This window comes from Thamnophis elegans, chromosome 16 (genome assembly GCF_009769535.1).
Source record: "Thamnophis elegans isolate rThaEle1 chromosome 16, rThaEle1.pri, whole genome shotgun sequence".
Lineage (NCBI taxonomy): Eukaryota > Metazoa > Chordata > Lepidosauria > Squamata > Colubridae > Thamnophis > Thamnophis elegans.
This window is the reverse complement of record NC_045556.1, coordinates 11,163,430-11,183,831: the sequence shown is the minus strand read 5'-3', so window position 1 is coordinate 11,183,831 and position 20,402 is coordinate 11,163,430. Positions and strand designations below refer to the sequence as shown.

The 20,402-nt window shown below is 46.6% G+C and overlaps 1 protein-coding gene across 1 annotated transcript; it reads right to left on the bottom strand.

Annotated features, from left to right (window-relative positions):
• Window positions 1-857: 857 nt before the first annotated feature.
• WHAMM (WASP homolog associated with actin, golgi membranes and microtubules) lies at window positions 858-20,068 on the bottom strand. Its single transcript, XM_032233565.1, has 10 exons — window positions 19,255-20,068; window positions 16,749-16,922; window positions 15,185-15,335; window positions 13,174-13,343; window positions 11,386-11,551; window positions 9,154-9,341; window positions 7,840-7,926; window positions 6,140-6,235; window positions 2,934-3,393; window positions 858-1,743 (listed from the first exon to the last, which is right to left on the bottom strand). Exons 1-10 carry the CDS (start codon window positions 19,873-19,875, stop codon window positions 1,445-1,447), a joined length of 2,412 nt encoding a protein of 803 aa, XP_032089456.1. The 5' UTR covers window positions 19,876-20,068; the 3' UTR covers window positions 858-1,444.
• Window positions 20,069-20,402: the final 334 nt, after the last annotated feature.

Genomic DNA, 20,402 nt, shown 5'->3' with positions numbered 1-20,402 from the left:
ATACAAACAGACCTGTGTTATAACACTCAGTTGGAAAACGGTTAGTTGTACAATCCTTGGCTTTTGGGGTGCGTTAGAAATACTGCTAATTTAAAAAGGATTAAGAATCCATTTTAAGCCTTCTGGTACAAGTTAATACCGGCATTGCGCACAGATGGAAAACCAGAGATCCCTTAGAAAAGTCCCGACCCAATCGTCTTTGGAACATCCAAGAACATATTTCACCAAATAAAAGAGATTTCATGTTTGGGCACATCGGTGGGGCCATAAGAAATATACAGAAATGTGACCCACGGCCAAAGAGATGAGGCCTGCCATCTTTTCTGACATGGAGTGAAGTTGAAGTTCATTTTGGACACATCTCGTTTAAGACTCTGGCCATGGTAGACAAAGCATTAAATTAAATTAATACGTCCTTTCTTATCTCAGCCAATATTCCTAGTCAGTGGGATGGCGGTGAAGGTAATGAAAATGGAATCTGGCCAGTGCAATAAGCCTGATGCAAATAAGACCCTGTTCCTTCATTGAGGAAGTATAATGTGTAGACACTTCAGCACGACTCCCAGGTGTGGACACATCCAGGTACATCGCCCAGCTCAGGAGGACTTGCTCTCGGCAACCCCAGAGGGTCCTAGAACTCATCCTCTCAATCGCTCTCCTCTGAGCTATTATTTTTCATGATCTGAACTTTGTGCAGAGACAAACCCGTTCTTTTTTACGGATGCAGATCCTAGGTAAAGGCAGCTATTTCTCTCTCTGGGCACACAGAGAATATATCTGCTGGACAAAACTCTGCAACGGCAACAGGAAGGGCATCTGGCCAGTAAACACACTGCTAGCTCCATTCACTTGCTCAACCTCCACCCCGCAAGGGATTTATGGGGTCGTTAAATGATGATGATGATGATCCCACTGCTGGCTCATATTGTCCTTGTGGCTGACAAGGGCACCCAATGCCTCCCACATATATTACCATATATGCATGCACGCATGAGCTCACCCACTGCTCATGCAAGCGATACGGGTGTGCGCACATGTGCTTGCCAGCTGTTTCTGCAGCCCAGTTGCAAACTCCACCCAGCCCACTAGTGGGCCGCAGCCCCACTCAGGTTGAGGACCCTTGCTCTAAGGAGTCCCGATTCCCTTGCCAAAAGAGAAGGAAAGAAAATGTGCAAACTTCAAAGCATAAAACTCAATGTCAGTAAAGGACTTGTCTTAAATTTACTCAACCCCTTGGAAACTTCTGACGTCGATCAAGGGGCATTTTCCACACTTCTTCAGCCGCCCCTAAACTCCAGAGTGTTGCTAACAATTCTGGGATGCCCGATTCATGCAGGACGTTAGCCAACCTGTTGGGGTCCAGACCACTCTTCCTGTTTGGCACTTCTGTACGGTTAGCTGCCTTCTCACTCAATGCCTCACGAGCTTCCGGCCAAGTGTTCTGTTAACTGTTCCATTCTTCATTGTTGAACTCTCCGTTTTCATCATCGTCGGAGTCAGCCGAGACCTTCTTAATCCGCTGGATGGCTGCCTTGATGCTCTGCTCCAGTTCGCTGCCCGAACCCTTCGCGGCGCCTTCCCTGGGCTCTTGACTGACCTTGCGTAGTTTAACCCCCTGCCTAATGGCGGCGAGAATGCTGTCGTTGAGGGAGTTGCCACCGGAGGGCGCCTGTTGGGTCAGCTCCACTTTGCGAAGGAGGACTTCCCCACGCTTGAGGGAAGCCAAGACCTCATCCATGGTCCCTGAGGCAGAACAAGTTAAAACAATAAATTTTGGGCTTCAGTTGTGGTTGTTGAGGACTATATATATATTTTGTGTGTGTGTGTGTGTGTGTGTGTGTGTGTGTGTGTGTGTATTGGGATTCAGTTTTTTTTACTACCGGTTCTGTGGGCGTGGCTTTGTGGGCGTGGCACGGGAAGGGGAAGGATAGTGAAAAATCCACATTCCCTCCCCACTCCAGAGGAAGGATACTTCAAAATCCCCATTCTCTCCCACTCCAGGGGAAGGATACTGTAAATCTCCATTCCCTCCCCACTCCAGAAGAAGGATACTATAAAATCCCCATTCTCTCCCACTCCAGGGGAAGGATACTGTAAAATCTCCATTCCCTCCCCACTCCAAGGGAAGGATACTGTAAAATCTCCATTCCCTCCCCACTCCAAGGGAAGGATACTGTAAATCCCCATTCTCTCCCAATCCAGAGGAAGGATACTGTAGAATCTCTATTCCCTTCCCACTCCAGGGGAAGGATACTGTAAAATCTCCATTCCCTCCCCACTCCAGAGGAAGGATACTGTAGAATCTCCATTCCCCCCCCCACTCCAGGGGAAGGATACTGTAAATCCCTATTCTCTCCCAATCCAGAGGAAGGATACTGTAGAATCTCCATTCCCTCCCCACTCCAGGGGAAGGATACTGTAAATCCCCATTCTCTCCCAATCCAGGGGAAGGATACTGTAAAGTCTCCATTCCCTCCCCACTCCAGAGGAAGGATACTATAGAATCTCCATTCCCTCCCCACTCCAGGGGAAGGATACTGTAAATCTCCATTCCCTCCCCACTCCAGAGGAAGGATACTGTAGAATCTCCATTCCCTCCCCACTCCAGAGGAAGGATACCATAAAATCTCCATTCCCTCCCCACTCCAGGGGAAAGTTACTACAAAATCCCCATTTCCTCCCAATCAGCTGGCACTTGGGAGGCAGAGAATAGATGGGGCGGGGCCAGCCAGAGGTGGTGTTTACTGGTTCTCCGAACTACTCAAAGTTTCTGCTTCCGGTTCTCCAGAACTGGTCAGAACCTACTGAATACCACCTCTGATCATATTGTATATGGTTATATGCTTGGAGTAGGATTCCTCCCCCCTCTGGTGTGTGTGTTTTTTTGTGTGTATGTGTGTGTATGTAAGAAAAAGAGCACTCTGTCTCTTTACCTGTGTAATTCTTGGTTGGGCATCTGGACGCAGCATCTGCTTTCTCCAAGGAAGAACTTCCTTTAGCTGAGCCTTCACACACAAGAGCCCCTGGTTTATCTTGGGCTCCTGCGCTTTTTAGGCAAACAGTCTGGACACTTGGTGGTAGGGGTGGGGGTGGGGGTGGAAGAGGAGGTGGAGGTGGGGGCACAGATAGTGGTGCTCCCACAGCTTCCTTAGGAGGTTCCGGCCCATGCGGCGGTGCAAAAATCTGGATGGGAAGATCTCTGGGAGGCTTCTGTGACGATGCTTTGGAAGTCCTGACTTGTGTCGGATGGACATTCCTGGATTGCTTGGCAGCTGGACCTTTTCTTGTTGGACCAGCTTGTGGAGGAACAGTTGGCGGTCGTCTCGGTCCAGCCTGCTTGGAGTTGACGGGCTGAGAGCGGGAAGTCTTCAGCACAAACTGTGCAGGACATTTCTGCAAGGTGGGAAGGCATCCATTTTGAAAACGGCAGGGAAGCTGATTGCAATTCATCCACTGTGGCTGTCAATCCCTTGGACGTCCCAAAGCTGCTTTTCCAAAAGGCAACGGAACTCTCTGGTTCTTTTTTCTCCCTTGGAAACATTTTGTTTCTCATCCAAGAAGATTCTTCAGGAATGGAAGAGTTGAGAAGTGAAGGATCTTCTTGGATGAGAGCCGAAACCTTTTCAAGGAAACAAACCAAGAAAGTCCAGTTGCCTTTTGGAAAAGCCCCTATGGGGCAACCGTCACTTGGATGATTGAGAATCTCTATAGACAGACACACAAACATGTTTTCCATATCCCGTGGTGTTCTAAGACAGGGGTCTCCAACCTTGGCAACTTTAAGCCTGGCGGACTTCAACTCCCAGAATTCCCCAGCTAGCTTTTGGGAGTTGAAGTCTGCCAATAGCAATAGCAGTTAGACTTATATACCGCTTCATAGGGCTTTCAGCCCTCTCTAAGCGGTTTACAGAGTCAGCATATTGCCCCCACAGTCTGGGTCCTCATTTCACCCACCTCGGAAGGATGGAAGGCTGAGTCAACCTTTGAGCCGGTGAGATTTGAACCGCTGAACTGCAGATAGCAGTCAGCTGAAGTGGCCTGCAGTACTGCACTCTAACCACTGCGCCACCAAGCCGCCAGGCTTTATTCTGACCCAGGCTTCCTTAGAAAGCAAGAAGCAGAGTCTTGGTCCCTGCAAAACTTCCTTTATTTACATAACTGTGAATTCTTTTCATTCACAGTCAGCAAGGCTCAGTAAACAGTCATTCAGAGGAATGTTTATCAACACGAACCTTATCTCGTTTGAAGAGCCGCCAGATAACTAGTTTCCAAATGCAGGGCAAGGCAAACTTGCTACAGAGTCTCTTATAGTCACAAACAGAACTTTCCACTCTTGAACCGACCAAAGGAACAAATTGTTTCCTGCAAAAGCCCCCCCCCCCGTTCGCTCCTCTTTTGTTTCCTATGGGAGGAGCCAATCACCTTCAAGGTGTGGCTTTACTCCTAAGTCGACCCTGCTTTCTTAGCTGTTCTTGTCTTCTGGCAGCTCTGCGCATGCGCACACTGGGAACCGGCTCCAGCTGTTCTTCTGCCTCGCTGCTGTCTACCTCCCTCTCTGCCTCCGACGCAGAGCCCTCGTCTGAGCTTTCCTCAGCCCCCAGGTCTGTCCTATGTTACTCCCCAACCTCCTCACTGTCCAACTCTGCTGCCAGCTCTGCTGGCTGCCAGCGGGCCACAACAGGCTTAAAGTTACCAAGGTTGGAGACCCCTATTCTAATAGTCATGATGATCTTCACCTAACATCTTCAGCCAGCTCAGTGAAAGGCCTAACAGTGTCATTTGTTTCAACACGTGAAGCTGAATGAATGTTAATAGAGCCGAGGTGGCGCAGTGGTTAGGTGCAGTACTGCAGGCCACTTCAGCTGACTGTTATCTGCAGTTCAGCGGTTCTAATCTCACCGGCTCAAGGTTGACTCAGCCTTCCATCCTTCCGAGGTGGGTGAAATGAGGACCCAGACTGTGGGGGCGATATGCTGACTCTGTAAACTGCTTAGAGAGGGCTGAAAGCCCTATGAAGAGGTATATAAGTCTAACTGCTATTGCTATTGCTGAACTATTATCCAAACAAGAGTGAAATGCTATCAGTTTGGACCAGTTCGCCCAAACCAGTAGTAAAAAAATGCTACCAGTTCACCTGAACTGGTATTTCCGATGATCAGCTGTGATGCACAATTTATATTAGCTAGAAAGCAGGACGGTGAGGGCGAGCAAAGCATGTGTGCACGGACTCGTGCTCACATTTGCGAACTGGTAGCAAAGAAGGTAAGTAGATTTCACCCCTGCCTCCAACGAACCTAAAGGAAGGACAAGAAGCAATGGGTGGAAACTAATCAAGGAGAGAAGCAATTTAGCATTAAGGGGAAACAATTTCTGACAATTAGAACTTGTCTGAAGTGGTGTAGGGATTCCTGCCTGAGCAGGGGGTTCGACTAGAAGACCTCCAAGGTCCCTTCCAACTCTGTTATCCTATTCTATTCTATTCACCTGCTCAAGGTTGACTCAGCCTTCCATCCTTCTGAGATGGGTGAAATGAGGACCCAGACTGTGGGGGCGATATGCTGACTCTGTAAACCGCTTAGAGAGGGCTGAAAGCCCTATGAAGCAGTATATAAGTCTAACTGCTATTGCTATTGCTATTAACCTTGGAGAGATTTCTCTCTGATTCTTTCAGCCCAGCCCTTTCTGTTTAGTTTATGACTTGGTGTACATAACAGTAAACTAGGTGGAGTTTCAATCTGTTCTAGCAAGTCTCTTGTTTAGATTTATAGCTAGAGGGCGTGACAGCAACTCTACAGCAAAGAGCTCATTGCCAACACCATCACCGTTGTTTTAAACCAGGAGTTTTTTTTATAGAAGTATGAGCTTCATCGTTTTCCCGTACGGGCCCCCTTCCCTTGTGCTTTCATTCTTTTCCAGACCACAGAAGCAGAATTGCGTCAAGGTGACACTGATTAAATTCTGTGCAAACCCTACTGGTGCCCTCTTTGTGGTTGCTAAATCCAGAGCTGTTATCTCATGATTGATGTTGTCCTTGCGGCTGACCGGGCTAGACCAATAATAATCAGTCCTCCTTTCTATTTTTTCCAAAGCAAAATAATCCGCCAGAGTGCTGAGGAGCAAGATAAATGGTGATACTTGCCTCCTTGAATGATTTCAGCCTCTCCAGAGTTTTCTGCCGCTCTTCCTTTATCCAGGCTTTTTTCTTTTTCTCGTCTTCTTTTCTCTTCTCTCTTTTCTGCAGTTTGAATGACAATCTTTTAATGCACACACACACATATAGGTACTCTATTTCCAGTGTAACTAAGTAGCTTTCAACAGTGCAAAATGGCTGGGGGGGCCTGATAACAGATTGCCTAAATCAGGGGTCGGCAACCTTAAACACTCAAAGAGCCACAAAGGTCCTAACCTGAAGCCCCCTGTTCAATTCTGGAGCTGACCAGAAGTCCGTTCCCCCCATGATAGAGTCTCCTCCTAGCATGGCGTCCTTTTTCCTCTGCCAACCGAAAGTCTGGTTCTCCCACCATAGAGTCTCCTCCTAGCACAGTGTCCTTTTTCCCCTACCCGTCCTAACCGAAAACCCTAACCCTAACCCTATCAATTGTGGAACTGACCGGCGACAGGGAGCTGCAGCAGAGGGATGAAAGAGCCACATGTGGCTCCTGAGCCATGGGGGAGAGGAGAGGAGAGGGAAGAGAAGAGAAGAGAAGAGAAGAGAAGAGAAGAGAAGAAATTATGGGTATTGTGCAGTATTTCTGATCTGATTTCCCAAAACTGCTCTGGTGTCTCAACTCCAGTGTGCCACACCTCAACCCGAGTGCCACACCTGAAAGCAGCTGTGAAAGGTAGATGTGCAATCCCAGGAAAAGGTGTGGCTGTTTTAAGGAGTTCTAGACAGTTGCTATATTTGCAATCTTGCATGAAGCATTTTAAACAAAAAAAATAAGTGCTGCCAAACCCTAGAATTCATATAGAATTAATTATGAGCCCACATAAATACTTCTTCCTTTAACAGCTGGTTACCTTGTTTAGATTCTCATTTATTAGTCTGAGACCATACCACAGGTGGGTTCCTACCAGTTTGCACCTATTCGGTAGAACCGGTTCATCTACTGAACCGGTTAGAAGAGGTTCCACCAGTGGACCCGGAAAGCAGGCCACACCTACAGAAGAGGTTCCAAAATTTTTTGAAACCCACCACTGGTCCTTGGATATGATTATTCTACACTATCATGCTCCTATTTATAAAACTCAGGGCCTCTGTGAAAGGCAAGGAGGACTACTGCGTTTGTGGTGCAATCAGAACATTGCGTGTGTTGAAGTTGCTTTAACGCAAACCAAAGATGCCTTTTAAAAAACAAGTTTACATCATATTCTTATGCATGCCAGTGCTGTGTGTGAGGTAATTTAAGGTGGCTCTGACAAGTGTCGTCGGCATCTTCATATCCGGTCACATGGGCGGCAAGCCACTCCCATCCGGTCACATGGGCGGCAAGCCACTCCCACAAAGGAGGCCACACCCACAGAGTAGGTTCGAACAATTTTTGAAACCCACCACTGGACCATACATAAATGTTATGATGATGATGGTGGTGTTAGACTTTCCAATGCAATTCACCCACATCTGTGCGAGGGGAACCTTTACCTTTACAGCTTTCAACTAATAGATGTGTTTCTGGTTTTGAAATGGCAGTAGCCCACCCTGTATTATGAGGGCCACCTAGACTGCCTTCAAAATAAACTAAGATTCTGGGAACAAAGAACGATTCCACATTTTATTGACCCACCCTGTTACAACTAGAAACAGAACACTCTCTCTACTTTCCACTTCTTCATACGTACAATCTGGATGTTGTGATGCTGTTGGAAGTAGCGTGTGGTCTCCTGCGCCTGCTCTATCCTCAAACGCCGGCTCTCTTCGCATTGGTCCTAAGAGGAAAGAAACCGGTGCACAAATTCCACTAGCCGAAAATTGAAGATTCAGGCAGAAATCAAATCTATTGAATCAGAACAGTAGATTCATAGCTTTCCCACTTTCGGCTGAACTTTCTAAAAAAAGGACAATTCAAAACCCCTTGAAAAGGATTGTGGGAAAAAGGGAAAAAGAAGGAGAGAATGAAAGGAAGACGGGGGAAAGAAGAAAGAGGTAAGGAGAGGAGGATGGAAAGGAGAGAAAGAGGAGGAGAGAGGGTAGGAAGGGGAAGAGGAAGAGTAGGCGTAGGAGAAAGGTAAGGGAAGAAGGAAGGGAAAGGAGAGGAGGAAGGAAGAAAGTAGAGAAGGGAGGGAGGGAGAAAGGAAAGGGAAAGGAAAGGAAGATGGAAGGGAGAGAAAAGGAAGGAGAGAGGGTAGGAAGGGAAAGAGGAAGAGCAGGAGCAAAGGAGAGGTAAGGGAAGAAGGAAGGGGGAGGAGAGGAGGAAGGAAGAAAGTAGAGAAGGGAGAGAGGGTGAAAAGAAAGAGGTAAGGAGAGGAGGGTGGAAAGGAGAGAAAGAGGAGGAGAGAGGGTAGGAAGGGGAAGAGGAGGAGTAGGAGAAAGGTACAGGAAGAAGGAAGGGAAAGGAGAGCAGGAAGGAAGAAAGTAGAGAAGGGAGGAAGGGAGAAAAGAAAGGGAAAATAAGGTGGTGTTATAACAGGAGGAAGGGAATGTAAACAAAGCAACCCAAACTGTATATTATAACCTATTAAATGAAATAATAAATGTATAAAAATGAAAAATGTTAAAACACTTGTAACCAAATGACATGCTATATGTGATGATGGGGGTTTTTTCTGTTTTGTTTTTTGTTCTTTTTTTTTTCTTCATTGTTGTGGGTATGTGTTATTTATGTGACAAAAATATAAAATAATTTTAAAAAAAAAGAAAAGGAGGGGGGGAGAGGAAGACATAACTTAGCATCTTAGAATGAATGTTGTGCTCTATTTTACTTATGTGTTGTTTTATGTCTTACTGTCTTGTATTCCCCTCCCCATAAATTGTAAGCCGCCCTGAGTCCCCTCAGGGAAAAGGGCGGCCTATAAATAATAAACCATAAACCATAAACCATCCTTGGCAAATAAAGTTTGCAAATAAACACGGAATGTTTTCTTGATGCCGGCTGAGGTGGCATACATAACAATGCAGTGCCCACAAACTCATAAAGACTTTTCTGGACCAGTTACCTTCTTGTTCCTGAGATAAGCTCTCCTGGAGCAGATAATGCCCCGTTTTGTCTCCAGCTGCTGGGTCTTCTGCCTGAGCCGCGCCACTTCAGAGGAAGAGGCACGGCTTGTCTCCAGGGCCTGATCCATGGCTTCCAATTCCTCAGAGTTCTCACAGGTGTCATAATAAATGACTTCATCCTGGATCTCTACGGAAGGGGGCAAGGATTTCAGTTGAGTAAAATATGCAACCCACCACTTTGACCAGCTTCACCGCCTTGCTAGAAAACTCAGGCACGGACTAAGAGGGATCACTTGGAGATCAGCATCAGTTGAAGACTTGGGGTGTAGGGTAAGCCAGTGTTTCTCAACCTTGGTAACTTGAAGATGTCTGGACTTCAACTCCCAGAATTCCCCAGCCAGCGAATGCTGGCTGGGGAATTCTGGGAGTTGAAGTCCGGACATCTTCAAGTTGCCAAGGTTGAGAAACACTGGGGTAAGCAACCAGAAGTCTTTAAGATCCACTAATAGAGTAACTGGGGGGACGGGGTGGCTCAGTGGCTAAGACGCTGAGCTTGTCAATCAGAAAGGTTGGCAGTTCGAATCCCTAGCGCCACGTAACCGAGTGAGCTCCTGTTACTTGTCCCAGCTTCTGCCAACCTAGCAGTTCCAAAGCATGTAAAAATAGCAATAGCAGTTAGACTTATATACCGCTTCATAGGGCTTTTAGCCCTCTCTAAGCGTTTTACAGAGTCAGCATATCGCCCCCACAGTCTGGGTCCTCATTTCACCCACCTCGGAAGGATGGAAGGCTGAGTCAACCCTGAGCCGGTGAGATTTGAACAGCCGAACTGCAGAACTTGCAGTCAGCTGAAGTAGCCTGCAGTGCTGCATTTAACCACTGCGCCACCTCGGCTCCCTAATGTAAGTAGAAAAATAGGAACCACCTTTGGTGGGAGATAACAGTGTTCCGTGCGCCTTTGGTGTTTAGTCATGCCGGCTACATGACCACAGAGACGTCTTCAGACAGCCCTGGCTCTTCGGCTTTCAAATGGAAGGAAGGAAGGTAGGAAGGAAGGAAGGAAGGAAGGAAGGAAGGAAGGAAGGAAGGAAGGAAGGAAGGATGGAAGGAAGGAAGGACAACAGCAATAGCACTTAGACTTATATACTGCTTCACAGTGCTTTACAGCCCTCTCTAAGCAGTTTACAGAGTCAGCCTCTTTCCCCCAACAATCTGGGTCCTCATTTGACCCACCTCGGATGGATGGAAGGCTGAGTCAACTTTGAGCTTGGTGAGATTCAAACTGCCAAATTGCAGTCATCCGGCAGGTAGCAGAAGTAGCCTGCAGTACTGCACTCTAACCACTGTGCCACTACAGCTCACAATCAGATCTGTTTTGTTTGTTGCTACATTCTGATAGTATTAGTAATACCTGGGGAATTTTATCTATGGAGAGTCTCAATCATCCAGACCACAGTTGTCTTAAAAGTGGTTTTCCAAAAGGCAGCTGGATTTTCTTGGGTTTTTTTTTTCCTTGAGAACTTTTCACTTCTTAGGTTTCAGGTTTCAGGTTTCGTTTTATTTATATGCCGCCCTATTCCCAGCGGGACTCAGGGCGGCTCACAAACCCAAGAGGGGAAGGGAAACACAAGAACTACAAATACAAGCATTTAAAATAACCAACAGACACACAATCGAGAGGGGAAGGGAACTCATCAACCCCAGGCCTGCCGACACAGCCAGGTTTTAACGGCTTTTCGGAAGGCCTGGAGAGAGAAGAAGCTTCATCAGTTTTGAAACTTCTTAGATGAGAAGCGAAATGTTTTCAAAGGAACAAAAAAAAACCTCAGGAATGTCCAGTTGCCTTTTGAAAAAGCATTTTGGGACCTGGGAAATTAGATCATGCAGTGGTTTAAAGGCAGGGCTATAATTAACAGAATGAAAAATTAAAAACCTTCTCCTTTTTTGTAGTTTTTTTACTAAGATTTTTTAAAAATAATTATTTAAACTTGGAAGAGTCAGATTTAAATGGGAGATTCTGCAGAAAAATGTTACCTATTTCCCAGTGCAATTTTCTCTGATGTGTTTTTTCCAAGCCTTTATCCTCCCTCCTCAATAAATGCATTTACTGCATCACAGAACTTGGAGAAATGCAGCAAAGGAAGAATCCTCCTCTTTTAATCCAGCACTAACAAGAAATAGCCCAATTCAGTTTAAAATGCAAGGCAATGTATCCTGCCTTCAGTCCTCACCCTTCATTTGCCTCTTCAACGTCTCCAGCTGCGTAACCAGCAACATCTCTTCATTCTTCAGTATTTCAAACTGTACCTCGTACAGCTCCAACTGGGTTCCATAATATTCTAGTTCCAGTTTTTCCACTTGAGCCACGTCATTTTTCTGCTCGCTGAGTGTCTCCATCTTGGGAAGTTCCCAAACAAAACAGGAAATGTGGTTAAGGCCACAAATATAGAATAGAATAGAATAGAATAGAATAGAACAGAATAGAATATGATAAGAATGAATAGAATAGACTAGAATAGAATAAGGAATAGAATAGAATAAGGATTAGAATAGAATAAGAATGAATAGAATATAGAATAGAATATAGAATAGAATATAGAATAGAATATAGAATAGAATATAGAATAGAATATAGAATAGAATATAGAATAGAATATAGAATAGAATAGAATAAGGAACAATAGAATAAGAATGAATAGAATAGAGACTAGAATAGAATAAAATAAGGAATAGAATAGAATAAGGAATAGAATAGAGAATGGAATAGAGAATAAGAGTAGAATAAGGAATAGAATAGAATAAGCAACAGAATAGAATAAGAATGAATAGAATATAGAATAGAATATAGAATAGAATAGAGAATAGAATAAGGAATGGAATAGAATAGAATAGAATAAGGAATAGAATAAGAATGAATAGAATAGAATAGAATAGAATAGAATTCTTTATTGGGCAGGTGTGATTGGACACACAAGTAATTTGTCTTTGGTGCAGATGCTCTTAGTGTACATAAGAAGAATAAAAATACATTCATCAAGAATCATAAGATACAACATTTTTTTCCAATGCCATGACAGCAAGTGGACCCTCTCTCTCAGTCTGCCTCAAAGCCTGTTGAATTGGCCAGAGCATGGATGCCTATGATGGAGTGGTGAGCTGGCCTAGACATGGAGCTCTTGCCTTAACAATCAGGAGGCTGTGATCCTAGGGAGAGGCTGATATTTCTCTCTCTGGGCACCATGAGAATGTATCTGCTGGGAAAAAAACCTCCACATTGGCAACAGGAAGGGCACCTGGTGTTCTGACCTAGGTTTCCCCAGAGCATGAAGCAAACTCCTTGTCCTGAGAAAAACCCCTTTGATTAATTGACTGTGATTTCTGCTCATTCACTTCCAACAAAGTCTTTCAAGGGAGGATTTACAGCCACAGACCTTATCTGGCTTGGAGAGCTGCCAGGCCGATATCTGCAAAACTTGGCAAGGAGTCTTGGAGAATCACGAACCAATTAAGCGAACTAATTGTCTCCTGCAAACTCCACTCCCTTTTCACTCCTCTTTTATTTCCTCTGGGAGGGGCCATTCATCGTCCACCTCTGGCCTTACTCCCAAGTCGACCCCTGTTCTTTAGCTGTTCCCTTCATCTGGCAACTCTGTGCATGCGCAGACTGGGAACAGGCTCCAGCTGTTCTTCTGCCCCATGGATCTCCAACTCCAAAGGCAGCTGATAACTGGCATACAGCTCTGGCCCCCTCTCTGCCTCTGATACAGAGCCCTCATCAGAGCCTTCCCCAGACTCCAGGACTGGCCCATGTTCCTCCCCAACCTCCTCACTGTTCGAATCTGCTGATAGCTCTGCTGGCTGCTGGAGAGTCACAACATCCAGCCAGTAAACACTTGGCTCCATTCAGTTGCCCAGTCTCCACCCCACAATAAGAGCTTATGGGGCCATTAAAAGACGACGACCATGATGATGGGTGCATATGACAGAGGGGGAACAGGGAGTGGGAGATATAGTCTTACCTGCTTTCTGATGTCGACTCTTTTGTGCTTCAGGCACAATTCTCTGGCTCTCATATGCTGAAGGCTTTCTTTTGCTAGGAGATATTTTAAGTTTTCTAATCTTGGAGAAGCGGAGGCCCAGGCAGCTTGGCCAAATCGCTTCTGATCTTGCTCCATCTGTTTGTGCATTGCTGGTGAACAAGAACCCAAAATGAAGAACAAGGAGGTGTTGAGATGGCTAAGAAGAACCTTGCACTTCCTTCTCCGGGCAAAGGAAAGATTGTTTGAGTTATATAAAACGGGAGAGAATATATGGCCCAATAACTACTCTAAACGGCTCTTAAGAATTCATTTTAAACACTGGCCATGAATGGAATATACAAAAAGATAAGGTTCCACCACAAATCCGCGGTAGACTAAAGCGCGCTCGACGAAAGCGCGTACGTGACGTCATCACAGCGCGACGAAAACGGCACACTGTGAGCGGTAAATTTAAAATTAATGCGAAAACCTTACCCTAACCCCCCCAAACCTAACCCTAAACCTAACCCTAAGCCTAACCCTTAACCTAACCCTAAACCTAACCCTAAACCTAACCCTTAACCTAACGCTAAACCTAACGCTAACCCTTAACCTAACCCTAAACCTAACCCTAACCCTTAACCTAACCCTTAACCTAACCCTAACCCTAACCCTAACCCTAACCCTTAACCTAACCCTAACCCTAACCCTAAACCTAACCCTTACCTTTATGTGAATCGGCTTGCTTTAATTTTATTTTAATTTTAATTTAATTTATTTTTAATTTTATTTGTCGCACTGCTGATGACGTCACATATGCGCTTTGATCGGGCGCGCTTTAGTGGACCGCGGTTTTGACGGGTCACGAAAGATAAGGCCAAAGAACAGGAGGCAGACCCAGAAGGGGATGGAAAGGCAACATCAGAGAGACACTACAACAACGTCAATTAACAGTGGTTGAGGCCACAAGAAGGGCAAGAAGCAGAACGTTGCATCGAGGAGGAGGAGGATGCAAGAAGAAGGAGGAGGAGGAGGAAGAGAAGGAAGAAGGAGGTGGAGGAGGAAGAGAAGAAGAGAAGGAGTAGGAAGGAGGAGAAAAGGAGGAGGAAGAAGAGGGAGGAGGGGGAAGGAGGAGGAGGAAAGAGGAAGAAGAAGGAGGAAGAGGACAAGAAGAAAAGGAGGAGGAGGAAGAAAACGGAGGAAGAAAAGCAGAAGGAAGAAGACAAAGGAGGATGAAGCACAGGGGAAGAGAAGGAGGAAGAAGGAAAAGGAGAAAAGAAGGAGGAGAAGGAGAAGAAAAGAAGAAGAAGAAGGAGAAGGAAGAAGAGGGAGGAGGGGGAATAAGGGGGAGGAAGGCGGAGGAGAAGAACAGGAGGAGGAGGAAGAGAAAGGAGGAAGAGAAAGGAGAAAGAACAAGATGAAGGAGGATGAAGTAGAGGGGAAGAGAAGGAGGAGGAAGGAAGAGGAGAAAGGAGCAGGAGAAAAGGAGAAGAAGAAAAGAAGAGGAAGGAGAAGGAAGAAGAGGAAGGAGGAGGAAGGAGGGGGAGGAAGGAGGAGGAGGAGAAGAAGAGGAGGAACAGGAGGAGGAGGAGGAGGAGGAAGAGAAAGGAGAAAGAGAAAGGAGAAAGAAGAAGATGAAGGAGGATAGAGCAGAGGGGAAGAGAAGGAGGAGGAAGGAAGAGGAGAAAGGAGCAGGAGAAAAGGAGCAGGAGAAGAAAAGAAGAGGAAGAGAAGGAAGAAGAGGGAGGAGGAGGAGGAAGAGAAGAAGAGAAGGAAGTGGATGGAACCAGGAGTTGCTGAGGAAAGGAATTATTACAAATTGCTAAGGAATGCAGCATCTCTTGATTTTAATCTATTTAGGAGAAGGTAGCCAAAAGATTCAAAAAGCAGTGATTTCCCCATATACCCTCTTTTGGGTTGTACCTCCTTTCCTATCCTGGCCTCTACTGCCACCAGGGCCACCACTTGAGATGTTCTCAACGAAAGCCTTCTTTGCTTGTTCCTGACTCACCTGCGAGCGCAGTCACAGTTTCCTTGAAGTAGCCCACTGTGACGTTTTGAATGGAGCACACAGCTTCCTCGGCCTGATCCGTCCATTCCTTGGCCTCCTTCTGCAAAGCTTCTACCCTCTTGGGGCCCAGCCGGTCAGCTTGCAAGGATTTCTGCCAGGAGAGAGATTTTTAACACCTCTGGTCAAACCGGGGTCGGTCCTCAGTCCCCACAACCAAGGGACTGCTTCACTTAGAACCTGCATTAGCAATAGCAATAGCAGTTAGACTTATATACCACTTCATAGGGCTTTCAGCCCTCTCTAAGCGGTTTACAGAGTCAGCATATCGCCCCCCACAGTTTGGGTCCTCATTTCACCCACCTCGGAAGGATGGAAGGCTGAGTCAACCTTGAGCCGGTGAGATTAGAACCGCTGAACTGCAGATAACAGTCAGCTGAAGTGGCCTGCAGTACTGCACCCTAACCACTGCGCCACCTCGCCATTCATTTATGGAGGCGGCTCCACTCATCCCTGTGTCCTTTTAGAATAGAATAGAATACTTTATAGGCCAAGTGTGATTGGACACACCAGGAATTTCCCTTTGCTGCATCTCAGTGTAGATAAAAGGAAAGATACATTCGTCACAAATCATAAGGAACAACACTTAATGTTGGGTAGAAATAAGCAATCAAGTCATACTAGGAAACCATCAATATAAATCATAAGGATGCAAGCAACAGAGTTACAGTCTTGCAGTCATATGTGGAAGGAGATGGGTGATGGGAACGATGGGAAGATTAATAGTAATGCAGACTTAATAAATAGTTTAACAGCGTTGAGGGAATTATTTGTTTAGCAGAGTGATTCGGGGGGGGGGGGGGGACTGTCCTTGTGTCTAGTTGTTCTGGTGTGCAGTTCTCTATAGCATCGTTTTGAGGGTAGGAGTTGAAACAATGTTTTGTCCAGGATGTGAGGGGTCTGTAAATATTTTCACAGCCCTCTTCTTGACTCCTGCAGTGGACAGGTCCTCGGTGGAAGGCAGGTTGGCAGCCATTGTTTTTTTCTGCAGTATAAATCAGAAAAGAAACACACTACGCTTTTAATGCGCTGGGGTGTCACAGGTGCCTCCCCCTCCTGGCTGTAAAAAAATACTCATTTGGATGTTGTTAATAATACCAAGCCGCTCGATTTTCCAATGTTAGAAAATGCAAGTTCTTCCACTGTGCCTAGGGGATTTTAAACATTGTCCCACAAATGGTTTGCAAATGGTAAGATGAGGCTAGTAAGATTGTAACATAGAAAATAAGTAAACTATAATAGCTCCTAAAAGCCCTATTGAATTAGAATATAGTTTTATTCTGAGGTTTGTGATGCTTTATGGCTTCCCTAGTTATTCTGGTGTGCAGTAGTCTATAGCATCGTTTTGAAGTGGTGTAGGGTTTCCTGCCTAAGCAGGAGGTTGGTCTAGAAGACCTCCAAGGTCCCTTCCCACTCTGTTTTTCTATTCTATTCTAAATTGGTACATCCTTAAGTCTTGGAATATGTGGTTATTTTGAGGGAGGAAAGAGTAGAAAGAAAAACTTACCAGAATCTCAAGTCTATATAACGTGGCCAGTTCTCTCATGTCTCGGAAGGGTAGCAATAAATATTGATAGAATTCAGTTGCCACGGTGACCAGCTCCAAATAAGCTTCATCTTCCTCCTTGTACAACTCCATTAAATCTACCAGCTTATCAGCATCTTTGTGCTTGTGAAGAACCTACCAAGACGATAATAAAGAGAATTTATTTGAGAAGTTGAAAATTAACCAGCAGTTTTCCTCTTTGCAAGGGAGGCTGGATACTGAGGTTTAAGGAGAAGGCAGTTTAACTCTGCTCTTCCTGCCTTGCTAACTTTTCACAGGCATGGAAAATCTAACAGGGAGAAGACACCACAGAAGTTCAAATAAAGCTGTGCACAAAGTTAAGATTCTCCCTCGTTCTCGCTCAGCCCTTCCCCGAGAATGTTGCCTCCTGTTTCAAAAATTGGCAAGGGACTCCAGAATGTAAAATAATCTTTTGACATTAACCAAGATGGGGTTCTTGCCAGCAAAGAGAAGGGACTGCCCACTAAAAGAACAGATGATGTCCATGGTTTATAGCAGGGGGCCCCAACCTTGGCAACTTTAAGACTTGTGGACTTCAACTCCCAGAATTCCTCTTAAAGTTGCCAAGGTTGGAGACCCCAGCCGTTGAAGTCCACAAGTCTTAAAGTTGCCAAGGTTGGAGACTCCTGATTTATAGGGTTCCATGTTCAACAGCAACGTGTCACCAGATCATGAAGCTCCAGAGAAATGTTACTGTTCAAGGAGCTGTTCAAAAGATCTCATCTTCTATCAGATTTAGTTGAGGTTGAGCCCATCTGCTGATGGTTGCAGCCTCTCTTCTTTCCCCAAATACTATGCACTCTCTCCACAAATGCATGTGGATTAAGGGGAATTAAAGTCAAAAGTTACAATGTATGGCTGTGAAAGTTGGACCATAAGAAAGGCTGAGCATCAAAGAATTGAGGCCTTTGAACTCTGGTGCTGGACAAGATTCCTGCGAGTCCCTTGGACTGCAAGGCGATCAAACCGGTCAGTCCTAGAGGAGATCAACCCTGACTGCTATTTAGAAGGCCAGATCCTGAAGATGAAACTCAAGTCCTTTGGCCATCTAATGAGAAGGAAGGACTCACTGGAGAAGAGTCTAATGCTGGGAACGATTGAGGGCAAAAGAAGAAGGGGATAACAGAGAATAAGGTGGCTGGATGGAGTCATTGAAGCAGTAGGCGTGAGCTTAAATGGACTCCGGAGGATGGTAGAGGACAGGAAGGCCTGGAGGCAGGGCCGGATTTAGATGAAAAGAGGCCCTAGGCTATTCCACTTATGAGGCCCTTTCACCTCCCATTTTTAAGTTTGTAAATTACATGAGAGACAATAAAATACATCGTTACTGTGATATATATCAATATATATCAATATCTATAGCTGGCCTCCCGACGGAGGGCAGCTCTGCTCTGCAGCAAAGGCAGCGAGGCCAGCCGCCTCCCCTGCTGCGCTCAGCTGCCTGGCTCGGCCCCCTCGCCCTCACCTGCCTGGCCGCTGGTGGGCTCCGCGTCGACGGGGCGGCTACTGGGAGCGGCCGCGCCTCTTGCCCGACCGCCGGCGCCGGGAACGTGGGCGGGCTCCCCAACTGCCGCGGCGCTGGAACAATCTTAACCAATACATTTTTATGTTTGTTTATTAGTCATATGCGTAGAATTTCTCCTTATTTTTGGTTCAGTGTTTTAGTGTTCACTGTTTTTAGAATAGTGTAATTTTAATTTTGCTAACAATTTGAATGTAGGCCCCTCTTGATCTTGAGGCCCTAGGCTGAAGCCTATTTAGCCTATAGGAAAATCCGGCCCTGGCTGGCCTGCATTCTTAACAAAAGACTTCGACAGGGTTGAAAGTCTTGTGCTTTCTTTGCTTTGGCTTAGCATCTGCTTCGCAAAGGTCGCTTATTATCGCTCATCAACGTGTTTCTCAAGCTTAGGAATTTTAAGAAGGGCAGACTTCAACTTCCACCGGCTGGGGGTGGGGGGGGAATTCTGGGAGTTGAACTCCACTCTTTGTAGACTTCCCAAAGCTGAGAAACTCTTGGCAAGGAAGGGCAAGCCGACAGCACTCCAGAGGTTGCTCTCAGCATTACTCAATATTCCTAAGGATGCTGGGAACTGTAGTTCACAGGTCAGCAAAGGGCTGTACTGTGCAGCTGGACCGACACACAATTATGGCGTGCATAAAACGCACCAGCGTGCCTACTGTCCCCATCTATCTGTATACATTTCTTTCGTTTCCATCCATGTTTATATTGGTACCTGCTCTCTTGCACATGTTTGGCAAACTAATAAATACAAATGCAATACAAATACAAATCTCAGCTGGGTTACTTTAGCCCATCTGGGTAGGGATAACAAAGCCCGCTTCCCTCCCCAGAGCCCCCTACTACAAGCCTCCCCCTTAGGCCCCTTTTGCGAGTGATGCGTTGCGCAACGAACCCGCCCTCTCTGTTCGTCCTTCAATACCGTACCCCTCTCAAGGTCTCCTTGGCGGCGGTCAGCTGCGCCTTGAGACTTTTCCTCCGGAACTCCTGCAGATTTTCAAAATACTCCTCCTCCTCCTCCTGATCGTGGGCGAAGAGCGAGTCCAGGACCGTCTTCCGTCCGCAGACATCCAAGGCCCAGCCGAAGTACGCTTCCAAGCGCCGGCAGAGGGTCTCCAGCTCCGTCTCCCCCAAAACCGGGCAGCTGGGGAACAGCAGCGCCCAGAAACCGCTGGGGCCGCTCAGCGCAGGGGGCAGCGCGGGGAAGCAGGGCTCCAGCTGCTGGTTCAAAGCCGCCAGCTGCCGGTGGACGCCCACCAAGGCCTGCGGGGAGTACAAGCCGGCCCAGCTCAGCCGCTGCTCATCGCCGGCCTCCTCCTCCTCCTCCTCCTCCTCTTCCTCCTTTTCCTCCTTCTTCCCTCCCTCCTTCTCCCCGCCGGCTTCTTCTTGCAAAGTCCGGTTGTGACAAGTCACCGCGAACTTGCTCTCCACGGCGTTCCAAGCCACCAAGAAGCGCAGCTTGTGGGGCGGCTCGGGCTGGCCGAAGATGTTTTCCTTGATGGCCACCCAACCCTCCAGGCTGTCCGGCTGCGTCTCCTCCAGCTCCATGGGATGCGCTGTTAAGCCGAGGGGAAGAAAAGGGAAAGCGCTTTCCCACGCGCGATCGGGGGACTTCAAAGCGCACGAGGGGGGGGCGGGGGGGGTCTCCCCAGCGTTCTAGAACGCTGGAAAAACTTTTGCTTCCCTTCGAACGAAAGAGAAAGTGTCCAGATGACAGCCCGATTGATTGGTTGGTTGGCTGGCTGGCTTCCTCCTCTGACGTCAGAGGGGGTGGGGGGAAGCGAGCTTTGAACTCGTGGGGTTGCGTGACTCCGCATTTGGTCAGCAAATCACGAGTGTTCAGGGCCAGCCTTGGAGAGCTGCCTTTCGAGAGGACTGCCAAAAATGCCTCTTTCTCTCCCCCACCTTTTTTTGGGGGTGGGGTGGGGGGAGCATGGTTTTTTAGGAGGGAAAAGATCTTTAGGATTTCAACCACAACAGCCTCAGCAATTGTGAAAAACTGGGAAGCAGTTTTGCTTCCCAATGAGATTTTTCATCCTTTGCTATCAATTAGTATTTAATGCTCGAATGGAAAT

Excerpts from the sequence above, each read along its gene's own strand:
- WHAMM (XM_032233565.1), bottom strand. The coding sequence starts at position 19,875 with ATGGAGCTGGAGGAGACGCAGCCGGACAGCCTGGAGGGTTGGGTGGCC. Across the intron at positions 11,552-13,173 it reads GAGTCGACATCAGAAAGCAG|ATGGAGACACTCAGCGAGCA; the intron begins GTAAGACTATAT and ends GAACTTCCCAAG. Across the intron at positions 1,744-2,933 it reads CCCAACCAAGAATTACACAG|GGACCATGGATGAGGTCTTG; the intron begins GTAAAGAGACAG and ends GTTCTGCCTCAG.